This window comes from Salmo trutta, chromosome 31 (assembly GCF_901001165.1).
Source record: "Salmo trutta chromosome 31, fSalTru1.1, whole genome shotgun sequence".
NCBI classification, from domain to species: domain Eukaryota; kingdom Metazoa; phylum Chordata; class Actinopteri; order Salmoniformes; family Salmonidae; genus Salmo; species Salmo trutta.
The window spans coordinates 11929795-11943453 of NC_042987.1; the positions used below are offsets into that span (position 1 = coordinate 11929795).

Sequence of the window (13659 nt, forward strand, 5' to 3'; positions counted from 1 at the left end):
AAAAATGCATCCGGATGGTATTGGAAAGTTCAGGAAAACATCAGAGCTCATCAGGAAGAAGCGCCTCTAGCCTTTTGGTGTCCCTAAGCGAGATTTGGTTTGGTGTCCCTCCCCCCTCCCTCTCTTGGCAGTGGATTATTTTTTTTTTTGTAGTGTTAAAGTACATTTTCTGCAATCCTACACATTTTGCCATGGGTTATAGAGAACATGTTATGGTTTAAAAAAACATTTCTTGCAATTCTACTCATTTTGCCATGAGGTGAAGATTTCTTTTGCAGTTTTAAAACACATTTCCTGCCATTTTACACATTTTGCCATGGCGTGGTGAGAAATTTCTGCAATTTTAAAGCTAATTTCCTGCAATTCATATATGTTCATAACAAAATCAATGGTGGAAGTCAGGGCCCCTGGTCACATGCCCTGTATGCCCAGTCCGTAATCTGACTAGATTACTTTACCTAGTGATCTAAATAATGTTAGTTGACATGGGCTCATTGAGTGACTGTCAGTGACTGAATTAAAAAATTGCACCCTGTGCATTCTAATTTTCTAAATCTCAACAGTAACTTCATACCCAGACTAAGTTCCTAAAGAGTACAATAGAAATTGTTTTTTAATTCCAACATTATCATAAAACACTGGCGAACCACTTGTGTGGGTGTAAAGTGGGTGTAAATCTCAATGGAAAAGCACGACAATACACTTGACAGCCTTCCATATTTGCATACATCGTCCGTTAAAGGTGTGCGCATGATCCAATACAGCGGACGAATACTGGTTGCTTGACAACGCATTCGCCAATGACGGTGGTGTTTGTTTTGAAGCCAGAAAGACGTCCACTTAAAAAAAAAATCTAATTTTGTCAATGTGGGGTCAACTGTACCACAGTGCGTCAATGTGAGCATAATTATCCAAGTGGCTTGGCATTCACTGTCAAGAACTAGACAGAGAAAATTATTGTACGCTAGCATTCTCGGCTTCGCATAGAGTTGGCTTTGCAGGCACTAAGGCAGTCTAATCAAGTCAAGTGAGTATCCACTATCCAGCCAGGTCCTTGCTTGCTTCGTTAGCTAGCTAACTTTATACACACGTTACGTTAGCTATTATACAAGTTTCATCAAAGCAGAGTTAGCCAGCTAACGTTACTACAGAAGCTAGCAGCTTTCTATCTGGCTAGGTAACGTTACTGTAGGTAAACCAGTTCAACAAGATAACAGATTAATAGTAGCTGAAAGGGTGACAAGTTAACGTTAGACAGCTAACTTTTAACTTGGCTTGTAACTACATGAGTGACTACGTTTTCAAATGAGCCTCCTGTTTGTTCATTTGACTCACTTGCAGCAGCTCAATAAGATGATAAGAAGAAGCGAACAGTAGTAATGTTTTAGCTACTGCTTTTCAACTGTAACACCAGAGTTACACTTGTACATACACACCCTTATTGTCTACTAGGGAAATTGTGTTTACATAGCAAGGGCTGACAGTGAGGACTTGTCAAGAGCAGAGTCAATAATCTATGCATAATCAAAACAGTTGCTTTGTGAGAAGGTGTTAAAGTTCACAGTTAGCCAGTGGTATGTAAATGCCATCTGAAAAGTACCTGGCTTTGGCCCCAAGTGACAGCAGGTCCGCCGGAGACATGGGGCCCAGTAAGGCACGATTGCCGGCCCGCATAGATGGAAACAGAAAAGTCTGAGCCTTTTGGGTAAAACAACGGGTTAAATACTGTATGAAAATGTGCCAAAGTGTGTTGACAGTATATTCACCCAATGGTAATGTCAACACTAGCTAAAATGTTTGCTTCTTGTTAGCTAGCTAGTTGGTTGCTCTTCTTGGATTTAGATGGAGGCGCAGTGGATATGGTAACAGTGTGACATAGGGCAAGGTTAAATCACAGACAAAAGGGGAAATCAGTGTCTCTGGTTAAACGGGAGTGAGTATCCGTGTACATAAGATGCAGCCTGGATCAGTGGATAAGGGAGCCTGAGAAGGTGTTTTCCCACTGTTTTCCGACATAGCTACTGCCTCTGTGGCTCGACTAACTTTCTACTCTGGTGGTATCACGTGTTGCCCAAGGCAATTGAGACAGTCAGGTCTACTATACTTAAGTCTAAAATGCACAATATATGTTCAAACGGAGTTCGTCGAGAACTGTACAGTTACCTATTTAAAGGGGAGTGGTGAGAGTGTAGAATGTGGTTGAGCTTGTTTCACCAGGAAAATCTTAAGGATCATATTATAAATCAAATCACATTTTATTTGTCACATACACATGGTTAGCAGATGTTAATGTGAGTGTAGCGAAATGCTTGTGTTTCTGGTTCCGACAATTCAGTGATATCTAAAGTTAATCTAACAATTACCTAATGCACACAAATCTAAAAGGGGTGAATGAGAATATGTACTATAAATAAACTCAACAAAAAAAGAAACGTCCTCTCACTGTCAACTGCGTTTATTTTCAGTAAATTTAACATGTGTAAATATTTGTATGAACATAAGATTCAACAACTGAGACAAACTGAACAAGTTCCACTGACATGTGACTAACAGACATGGGAATAATGTGTCCCGAACAAAGGGGGGGTCAAAATCAAAAGTAACAGTCAGTATCTGGTGTGGCCAGCAGCTGCATTAAGTACTGCAGCGCATCTCCTCCTCATGGACTGCACCGGATTTGCCAGTTCTTGCTGTGAGATGTTGCCCCACTCTTCCACCAAGGCACCTGCAAGTTCCCGGACATTTCTTGGGGGAATGGCCCTAGCCCTCACCCTCCAATCCAACAGGTCCCAGACGTGCTCAATGGGATTGAGATCTGGGCTCTTTGCTGGCCATGGCAGAACACTGACATTCCTGTCTTGTAGGAAATCACACACAGAATGAGCAGTATGGCTGGTGGCATTGTCATGCTGGAGGGTCATGTCAGGATGAGCCTGCAGGAAGGGTACCACATGAGGGAGGAGGATGCCTTCCCTGTAATGCACAGCGTTGAGATTGCCTGCAATGACAAGAAGCTAAGTCCGATGATGCTGTGACACACTGCCCCAGACCATGACGGACCCTCCACCTCCAAATCGATCCCGCTCCAGAGTACAGGCCTCGGTGTAACGCTTATTCCTTCGACGATAAACGCGAATCCGACCATCACCCCTGGTGAGACAAAACTGCCACTTGTCAGTGAAGAGCACTTTTTGCCAGTCCTGTCTCGTCCAGCGATGGTGGGTTTGTGCCCATAGGTGACGTTGTTGACGGTGATGTTTGATGAGGACCTGCCTTACAACAGGCCCACAAGCCCTCAATCCAGTCTCTCTCAGCCTATTGCGTACAGTCTGAGCACTGATGGAGGGATTGTGCATTCCTGGTGTAAATCGGGCAGTTGTTGCCATCCTGTACCTGTTCCACAGGTGTGATGTTCGCATGTACTGATCCTGTGCAGGTGTTGTTACACGTGGTCTGCCACTGTGAGGACGATCAGCTGTCCGTCCTGTCTCCCTGTAGCACTGTCTTAGGTGTCTCACAGTACGGACATTGCAATTTATTGCCCTGGCCACATCTGCAGTCCTCATGCCTCCTTGCAGCATGCCTAAGGCACGTTCACGCAGATGAGCAGGGACCCTGGGCATCTTTCTTTTGGTGTTTTTCAGAGTCAGGAGAAAGCACTCTTTAGTGTTCTCTAAGTTTTCATAACTGTGACCTTAATTGCCTACCGTCTGTAAGCTGTTAGTGTCTTACCGACCATTCCACAGGCATGTTCATTAATTGTTTATGGTTCATTGAACAAGCATGGAAAACAGTGTTTAAACCCTTTACATTGATGATCTGTGAAGTTATTTGGATTTTTACGAATTATCTTTGAAAGACAGGGTCCTGAAAAAGGGATGTTTCTTTTTTTGCTGAGTATATATGGGTGAGCAATGGTTGAGAGGCATAGGCAAGGTGCAATAGATGGTATAAAATACAGTATACATATGATTGAGTAATGTAAGATATATATATATATATATATATATATATCATTATTAAATTGGTATTGTTTAAAGTGACCAGTGATTGGGTCTCCATGTAGGCAGCAGCCTCTCTGAGATAGTGATTGCTGTTTAACAGTCTGATGGCCTTGATTGAAGAACAGCTTCTGTTTCTCAGTCCCAGCTTTGATGCACCTGTACTGACCTCACCTTCTGGATGGTAGTGGTGTGAACAAACAGTGGCTCGGGTGGTTGTCTTTGATCTTTTTTGCCTTCCTGTGACTTCGGGTGCTATAGGTGTCATGGAGGACAGAAAGTTTGCCCCCCGGTGATGCGTTGAAGGCACTATTGCACCTTCTTCACCACACTGTCTGTGTGGGTGGACCAAAAAGTTTGTCGTTGATGTGTACGCCGAGGAACTTAACGTTCCACTTTCTCCACTGCTATCCCTTCGATGTGGATGGGGGCTGCTCCCTCTGCTGTTTCCTGAAGTTCACTATCTCCTTTGTTTTGTTGATGTTGTATTCCTGACACCACACTCCGAGTGCCTTCACCTCCCTGTAGGCTGTCTCGTTGTTGGTAATCAAGCCCAATACTGTTGTCATCTGCAAACTTGATGATTGAGTTGGAGGCGTGCATGGCCACACAGTCATGGGTGAACAGGGAGTACAGGAGGGGGCTGAGCACGCACCCTTGTGGGGCCCCAGTGTTGAGGGTCAACAAGGTGGAGATGTTGTTTCCTACCTTCACCACCTGGGGGTGGCCCGTCAAAGTCCAGGACCCAATTGCACAGGGCAGGGTTGAGGCCCAGGGCCTCCAGTTTGATGATGAGCTTAGAGGGTACTATGGTGTTGAATGCTGTGCTGTAGTCAATGAACAGCATTCTTACATAGGTATTCCTCTTGTCCAGATGGGATTGTGCAGTGTGATGCCGATTGCATCGTCTGTGGACCTGTTAGGGCGGTATGCAAACTGAAGGGGGTCTAGGGTGGCCGGTAAGGTGGAGGTGATATGATCCTTGACTGGTCTGTCAGAGCACTTTATGATGACAGAAGTGAGTGCTATGGGGCAGTAGTCATTTAGTTCAGTTATCTTTGCCTTCTTGGGTACAGGAACAATGGTGGGCATTTTGAAGCATGTGTGGACAGGAGACTGGGATAGGGAGTGATTGAATATGTCCCTAAACACACCTGCGCATGCTCTGAGGATGCGGCTAGGGATGCCGTCTGGGCCAGTAGCTTTGCGAGGGTTTTACTCACGTCGGCCGCGGAGAAGAGGAAGGGGGTGTCGCAGTTCTTGTTAGCGGGCCAAGACGGGGACACTGTATTATCGTCTAAGCAGGCAAAGAAGGTGTTTAGTTTGTCTGGAAGTGTGACGTCGGTGTCCGTGGCGTGGCTGGTTTTCTTTTTGTAGTCCGTGATTTCCTGTAGACCCTGCCACATACGTCTCGTGTCTGAGCCGTTGAATTGCGACTCCACTTTGTCCCTGTACCGGCATTTCGCTTGTTTGATTGCCTTGCGGAGGGAATAACTACACTGTTTATGTTCAGCCATATTTCCAGACCTCTTTCCATGGTTAAATGTGGTGGTTCGCGCATTCAGTTTTGCGCGAATGCCGCCCTCCATCCACGGTTTCTGGTTAGGGTAAGTTTTAATAGTCACAGTGGGTACAACATCTCCAATGTACTTCCTTATAAATTCACTCACGAGTCAGCGTATAGGTCGACGTTATTATATAGAGTCAAAGAGAACAATGAAGTACTGAAGAGGCACTCTTGAATAATGAGTGTGCAGTTGCCTCTTGTTGAAGCCATTTTTCTCAAACTAAGCATTTTGAATTCAGTTCCACTGGCATTGTTAATTAAACCTTGCACACACCACAGTCAGTGGCCTTTCTGTGTGGGAGTCAAAGCCTTCCCCTGGCATACAGTCATTAGCCTAGTTAAAGTTAACATGCAAAACGCTCTTTACTCAAGCTCAAAGTATCACTCTACTACAGTCCAGTGTAACAGCCAAGGCCTGAAAGCCCTACCCACCCCCAACCCGTCCCATACTGGCACAACACACAGATTACGTTTAATCCCGCATGGCGTTGGTGAAGAATCGACCCAGATTATGCTGCCTTGGAGTCTTATGTCATTGGCTTGCTGCTTGACGCTCTATTTCAGGATTCTGTTCCAGTGAGTGCAGCCTCCGGTCGGTCAGGTCTGTCATCTCGCGGATGACCTCCCAAGTGTCCTGACACTTTGATGACATGGGAGACTGGTGGACGACAGCAACCATAGAGCCATCAATAGGTAATTTATTTCAAATGGGGACCCGGGGACAAAATAGACAATTGTTTATATATGGATTTTTTGGGGGATGGTGTGGGATTTAGCCCAATTTTTGGGCACAATTGTTTTTTGAGCCTCATAGTCAGCTGCCTGTGAACTTGTGATTTATCAATTGGTTGTTCTCTCTGTTTCCCTGCGGTGTTTAGAAAACCATGAGATCAACAGCATATCAAGAATGACGATGTCTCCTTCGAGGCATCATAACAACCTTCCGACGATGCACTCCTCCACAATGACACTGTCCAAGAGCTCCTACAATGTGTTAAGTGCCTTCTGCACTGAGGAGAATGTTCCCCAGTGTACCTCATACATCAATCAGGTACTGAAATTACTATTATTTAGTTTACATTTGGAATTATCCATACTGACTTTGTGTAGGTGCTTATTTTACTGCTTGATTTATAGGTTTGTGTATCTGATGTTGCTAAATTATTATTCATTGATCTAGTTTAATTTTCACTGTATGCTGCTAACCCATTTGTCTGCCCTCTTTTGGGGCTTGTACAGGAGATGGACTCTCTGGGTTTTTCCTCTGCCTGTATTGAGGCCAGCTCACCAGAGGGAAGCTGGGGGCTGAACACGGTGCCAGCCCTGAACATGATGTATGAGCTGCTCCAGATGCACCGCCGCAGCCAGCGCAGCCTGCAGGAGCAGGAGACCGAGCAGCTGAAGAGCTCCAGTGCCCTGGAACACTTGCAGATCACCAACTCCAGACTCAAGGTCAGTCAGGCAGTCTTTCCCATAGATCGTTTTCCAGGCAGGGTGCAAATTGTCAGTAAATACTGGCTTGGGGAGCTAAGTTAAGGTTTGACGGTGTCCTGAAAGGTCTTACTGCTTAGAATACAACATGTTATTGTTATGATCTTGTTGTCAAGGTGAGCACATTGAGTATGCAAAATTGTGTTGATATAACATGTACAGCAAGTATGTAATTGCCCAGCCTCCCGAGTGGCGCAGTGGTCTTAAGGCACTGCATCGTAATGCTAGCTGTGTCCAGGCTCTGTCGCAGCTGGCCGCGACCGGGAGACCCATGGGGCAGCGCACAATTGGCTCAGCGTCGTCCGGGTTAAGGGAGGTTTGGCCGGCAGGGATGATCTTGTCCCGTCTCGAACTAGCGACTCCTGTGGCGGGCCGGGCGCAATACGGGCTGACACGGTTGCCAGGTGTACGGTGTTTCTTCCGATACATTGGTGCGGCTGGCTTCTGGGTTAAGCGAGCAGTGTGCGTCAAGAAGCAGTGCGGCTTGGCTGGGTTGTGTTTCGGAGGACGCACGGCTCTCAACCTTCGCCTCTCCTGAGTCCGTACGGGAGCTGCAGTGATGGGACAAGACTGTAACTACCAATTGGATACCATCAAAAGGTGGGGGGGGTAAAATAAAAAAATTCAATGTATGTAATTGCCCAAAGGATCAGCTGGAGCTCTACAAAAGAGAGAAGTCAGGACTGCTTGAGACAGAGAGGCAGCTGCAACTCAAAAACAAGACTCTGCAGAATTGCCTGAAAACAGAAAAAGATGAGGTAAAGACTTTGTCATAAAATTGTTAATCATTGAATGATGTGCTTATGTAGCTGCAAGCGTCCATTGGAAATTTAGTTTTGAGTGTGTGAGCCTTAACCAGCATCTTGCTCGGTAGTGCACACCGTAGCAAAACATGTGTTCTTATTGGATAAGTTCAGGTAGTACATCCCCGTTTCAAAACGTTTTCTCCCTACTGAACACACCCTAGGTGCAGAAGCTCCAGAGCATCATCGCCAGCAGAGCCTCTCAGTACAGCCATGATGCCAAGAGGAAGGAGAGGGAGAGCATCAAGCTCAAAGAACGCCTCAACCAGCTACTGGTGGACAAGAGGGATAAGAAACTAGGTATGGGTATCTCAAGACTATGGTTTCCTCCTTATTCCAAAGGTTGTTGGAAATGTGAATATGTTTGCAACCTAGTGTCGTCTTTTTTTCCCCCTTTTTTTTTTTCCCAACAACATAAAAGTCTGAGAACACTGAAAATGATGTAGGCCTATATAGAAAGTCCCTCATTCCCATTTTCCTCCCTTTATCTCTACTAGCGATTGATGTATTGAACTACTTGGGACGGGCTGATGGGAAGAGAAGCCAATGGAAGACTGGAAAGGTGGAGGCCAGGTAGCAATACTCATCTAACTGAACCATGTCTGTTTTGGGTGCTTTCATCAACTCTTGATGCAACAAATCCTACATAGCTTTGGAGATCCCACTTTGATGAGTACGTATTTATTTGCCATGATTGTAGACACGAGGGGGAGATGTACAAGTCCCTGCTGAGTGACTATGAGGGTCGTCAGAGGGCTCTGATGCTGGAGAACGTTGAGCTAAAGAAGGTGCTGCAGCAGATGAAGCGGGAGATGGTGTCCATTCTTAGTCCTAGGAAATCCTGCTCCAGCTCCAGAGGAGACCGTGCGGAAGACAGCCTGGAACGGGTGAATTGATGGATTGTCCTATCTGAGACACCGTAGCAATAGTCTACTTAGTAATTTTTACGTGGTAATAAATGGATTAGATCAATTATTTTTTTAAATGCTCCTGCAAATCTTAATCACGAATCGTGTCTGTCTATGCAGAGCCATTCACAAAATCTCAAAGCGTTTTACATAGTATGGAAGTGACATTTCGCTATAAACATAGTGGAGAGTAGAGGAGTGATCGTGCCTATTGTTACGCTTTCAGGCCAGCTTGGACAGAGAGGAGGTTGGTGACTGTAGTAAGGAGACCCTGGATCAGTCATGTGATCATGCTAGGGACCAGTCCTGTGAGCATGCCCGGGAGCAGCTGACCAATAGCATCCGACAGCAGTGGAGGAGACTAAAGAGCCACATGGAGAGACTGGACAACCAGGGTACAAATGCATCACATCATATATATATATATATATATATATATATATATATATATATATCATGGAAGTAGACAATCTAACTCACCTAGTAGTCATCACTGGCTTTCTCTAGTCATTAAGAGGTGTTACATGAAGGCAAATGAAAGAATCCATTTATGGCTGACTGCCATAAAATCACTACCAGCACTACTGCATTTTTGGCTCTCACTACCAGCGGTTTAAGGCACTGCATCTCAGTGCTAGAGGCGTCACTACAGACACCCTGGTTCGAATCCAGGCTGTATCACAACCGGCCGTGATTGGGAGTCCCATAGGGTGGCGCACAATTGGCCCAGTGTCGTCCGGGTTTGGCCGGTGTAGGCCGTCATTGTACTTAAGAATATGTTCTTAACTGACTTGCCAGTTAAATAAAGGTTTAAAAAAATACAAATGTAAACAACTCTGCTGCCAATACATTCTATACGTCACAGGGAGCTTTCTTCTCCACCATTGATCATAATGTGTTGTATCATCCATCCACTTCCCAGCCTCCCTAGTGCAGCAGAGCCAGCAGTGTGCTGGTAAAGAGCTGGTCCCCAGACAGATCCACGAGGAGGAGATGGAGAGGATGAGACTGGAGGTCCAGCAGTGTAAAGACTTCATCCAGACCCAGCAGCAACTCCTACAGGTTAGTTAGACCCACAACGCAACACAAGACTCTCTTTTTTTTCAAACCGAGCTACAAGTATCTGCCTTCAAGTCCATATCTACCTCAAGTACATTGTACCTCTGCACATTGATCTGGTACTTTCTGTATGTAGCTCCACATTGATCTGGTACTCTCTGTATGTAGCTCCATTCTTGTGCATTTTATTTGTTTCCCTCTTGTGTTACTATTTTATTTGTATTATGGTAAAGTCTACACTAGTTGTATTTGGCGCATGTGACAAATTAAAATTTGATCTACTGTACATCTCTTGTTATTGCCTTGAATTTGACCCTTCCAGGAGTTTCTCAGTCAAGTATTATAACCTTTTCCGTGTGTGTGTGTGTGTGTAGCAGCAGCTCAACTCTCCCTGCTATGATGATGAGACTGCTGCTCTGCTGAATGACTGCTACACTCTGGAGGAGAAGGAGCGTCTCAAAGAGGGGTGGAGGCTCTTTGACGAGCAGAGGAGGAACTTTGAGAGGGAGAGACATAACTTTACTGACGCTGCCATTCGCCTCGGTCATGAGGTATCCGTTTTGTTTTTGGCAAGTTCTCGAGTTGGAAATGTTATGTTTTGTCAAGTTGTCACTTACAGTATGTGAACCCTTTGGAATTACCTGGATTTCTGCATAAATTAGTCATAACATTTGATCTGATCTTAGTCACAACAATAGACAGTGTGTTAAACTAATAACACCCAAATTATTTAATTTGTCTTGTCTATATTGAATACATAAACAGTCACAGTGTAGGTTGGAAAAAGTATAAGAACCCCTAGGCTAATGACTTTTCCAAAAGCTAATTGGAGTCAGGAGTCCGCTAACCTGGAGTCCAATCAATGAGATGAGATTGGAGATGTCGGTTAGAGCTGCACTGCCCTATTAAAAACACTGAGTTTGCTATTCACAAGAAGCATTGCCTGACATGAACCATGCCTCGAACAAAAGAGATCTCAAATGACCTGCGATTTAAGAATTGTTGACTTGCATAACGCTGGAAAGGGTTACAAAAGTATCTCTAAAAGCCTTGATGTTCGTCAGTCCACGGTAAGACAAATTGTTTATAAATGGAGAAAGTTCAGCACTGTTGCTACTCCCTAGGAGTGTCCGTCCTGCAAAGATGACTGCAAGAGCACAGTGCAGAATGCTCAATGAGGTTAAGAAGACTCCTAGAGTGTCAGCTAAAGATTTACAGAAATCTCTGGAACATGCTAACATCTCTGTTGACGAGTCTACGATACGTAAAACACTAAACAAGAATAGTGTTCATGGGAGGACACCAAGGAAGAAGCCACTGCTCTCCAAAAAAAACATTGCTGCACGTCTGAAGTTTGCAAAAGTGCACTTGGATGTTCCACAGCGCTTCTGGCAAAATATTCTGTGGACAGATTAAACTAAAATTGAGTTGTTTGGAAGGAACACACAACACTATGTGTAGAGAAAAAAAGGGCACACCAACATCAACCTCATCCCAGCTGTAAAGTATGGTGGAGGGAGCATCATGGTTTGGGGCTGCTTTACTGCCTCAGGGCCTGGACAGCTTGCTAGCATGGACAGAAAAATGAATTCCCAAGTTTATCAAGACATTTTGCAGGAGAATGTAAGGCTCTGTCCGCCAATTGAAGCTCAACAGAAGTTGGGTGATGCAACAGGACAACGACCCAAAACGCAGAAGTCAACAACAGAAGAAAATACGCCTTCTGGAGTGGCCCAGTCAGTCCTGACCTCAACCTGATTTAAAATGCTGTGTCATGACCTCAAGAGAGCGGTTCGCACCAGACATCCTAAAATTATTGCTGAACTGAAACAGTTTTGTAAAGATGACTGGTCCAAAATTCCTCCTGACCGTTGTGCAGGTCTGATCCGCAACTACAGAAAACGTTTGGTTGAGTTTATTGCTGCCGAAGGAGGATCAACAAGTTATTAAATCCAAGGGTTCACATACTTTTTCCACACTACACTGTGAATCTTTACACGGTGTGTTCAATAAAGACATGAAAATGTATAATTGTTTGTTATTAGTTTAAGCAGGCTGTGTTTGTCTATTGTTGTGACTTAGATGAAGATCCGATCAAATTTTATGAACAGTTTTATGCAGAAATCCAGGTAATTCCAAAGGGTTCACATACTTTTTCTTGCCACTGTAACTGTGTATTACCCCTTTTTTTTTCTTTTTTTTTCCTTTTGTGTTTACACAGAAAAAGGCTTTTGAGGAAGACCGCGCCTTGTGGCTCAAGAATCAATTCTTGAACATGACTTCGTTCGTGGACCGCAAAAGACATTCCACGTCAGAAACTCCTCGTGCCTTGTCAGTCAGTGAGTCGTGATTGCCACAGCAACGATTCGTATTGCTAATCCAGATCGAGATTAATGGAAAATGTATACTGCAGATTCTGTTGGGAGATATGTGTAGAAAAGATTGTATTGGAAGATGGGCAGTATACTGTATAATGCGGCATCACCACACAAAAAAAACACACCAATGATCTTTTGTGAATCATATTGTGTTTTTGAGTGTTTGGTCACAAGTCCCTGTTCCCCTCTAGGTAGTGAACCAGAGATGAGGATCCCCTCCACCCCTGCCATGCTGACCAAATCTCGGACGTACACTGCGTTCTCAACTCCTAAAGCTGCCTCTGATGCTGGCATGCCCTCCACAGCTGATCTCTACCGTACATTATGCCTCATACCAGACAGGAGGTACAGTTTACTAGTTACTTTGCTCTATGCCAGCTCACTGTAGTAGTCATCCGTCAGGGTGATATTTGGTAGTCATTATGGTTTTGTGAGATGAATCCCTTTTTTTTGTATTTTTGATTCCTACATTTAGATAATATTATCAAATCGGTATCATTGATTATCACTTAAGTTCTCTCAAACTGTGGTTAACTTTTGTTTGTTTTCTATCTATCTAAGCTCCTCTTCTGTAGGCAGTTCAAAACAAGGGAGCTGGCAGGAGTCCAACACCATCCACAGTAGAGAAGACACTCCGGTCAGGTCAAAGCACAGACACGGCGGTGGAGACTGCTGTAGTATCTTCTCTTTAGGGTCAGAGGAAAACAGCCTCAACTGAAGACACACTAGTACCATTGTGTTACTGTGGACTCAACAGACAACTCGGATGACAATCCATGGCAGTGTTCATTAGGCACCAAACAGATGAAAATGGACTGAAACAGGGAAAGAATACCTGGATTTGTCCAATAAGATGTACTTTTTTTTTTCTGTTGCAAAATATTTTCTGTTGCGTGCCCTAATGAACATGACCCATGTTTCCACGCCACACTGCCTCAGGATGCCACGGAGACCTATTTTTGTGCAACTCATGTTGCTTGATCACAGACTAATACTGAACAGTAGCACATTGTCGTTCACCAAACTTGATTCATTCAGAGAGCACTTTATTGGACATGCCAATGTTTTTTTTCTTTCTCTTCTATATACATTTTTATTAAGCAAAGCATATCCAAGTCTCTAAGCTTTCGCCAAGTGGCGGCCAAACCTTAATTTGGGTAAATTGGGGTTCTCTATCACAACAATTGTTTTCCAATTTGGGAAAAGCTATCAATAGGCTACTGACTAGCCATGAGAATGTTTACACATTGTTTTCACTCCAGATATATCATGAATAGTTTAATGAGAACTTTATTCTAAATGTTTAAAATGACGTGCTATCATATATGCTACTCTGAAATTGCAATAAACGCATTTTTTTAAATCTATCAATTCAACTTTTTGTGCTTGGCGCCCCATAGCGGTTTGTACCAGGAAGTGTGGTCGCTTACTGTGCAACGCTGCGACTGCGCA

The 13659-nt window shown here is 44.3% G+C and overlaps 1 protein-coding gene across 4 annotated transcripts; it reads left to right on the top strand.

Annotated features, from left to right (window-relative positions):
• Window positions 1-709: 709 nt before the first annotated feature.
• ssx2ipa (synovial sarcoma, X breakpoint 2 interacting protein a) lies at window positions 710-13574 on the top strand. 4 transcript variants are annotated; one of them, XM_029725265.1, is made up of 14 exons: window positions 710-1027; window positions 6133-6261; window positions 6447-6619; window positions 6808-7020; window positions 7707-7817; window positions 8027-8162; window positions 8360-8435; window positions 8563-8749; window positions 8997-9165; window positions 9693-9832; window positions 10210-10398; window positions 12051-12168; window positions 12399-12552; window positions 12769-13574. In XM_029725265.1, exons 2-14 carry the CDS (start codon window positions 6219-6221, stop codon window positions 12923-12925), a joined length of 1866 nt encoding a protein of 621 aa, XP_029581125.1. In that variant the 5' UTR covers window positions 710-1027; window positions 6133-6218; the 3' UTR covers window positions 12926-13574. The 4 variants fall into 4 exon arrangements, with proteins under 4 accessions (XP_029581125.1, XP_029581123.1, XP_029581124.1 ...); XM_029725263.1 differs by having other exon boundaries at window positions 711-1027; window positions 10204-10398; XM_029725264.1 differs by having other exon boundaries at window positions 711-1027; window positions 10207-10398.
• The last annotated feature ends 85 nt before the right edge of the window (window positions 13575-13659 follow it).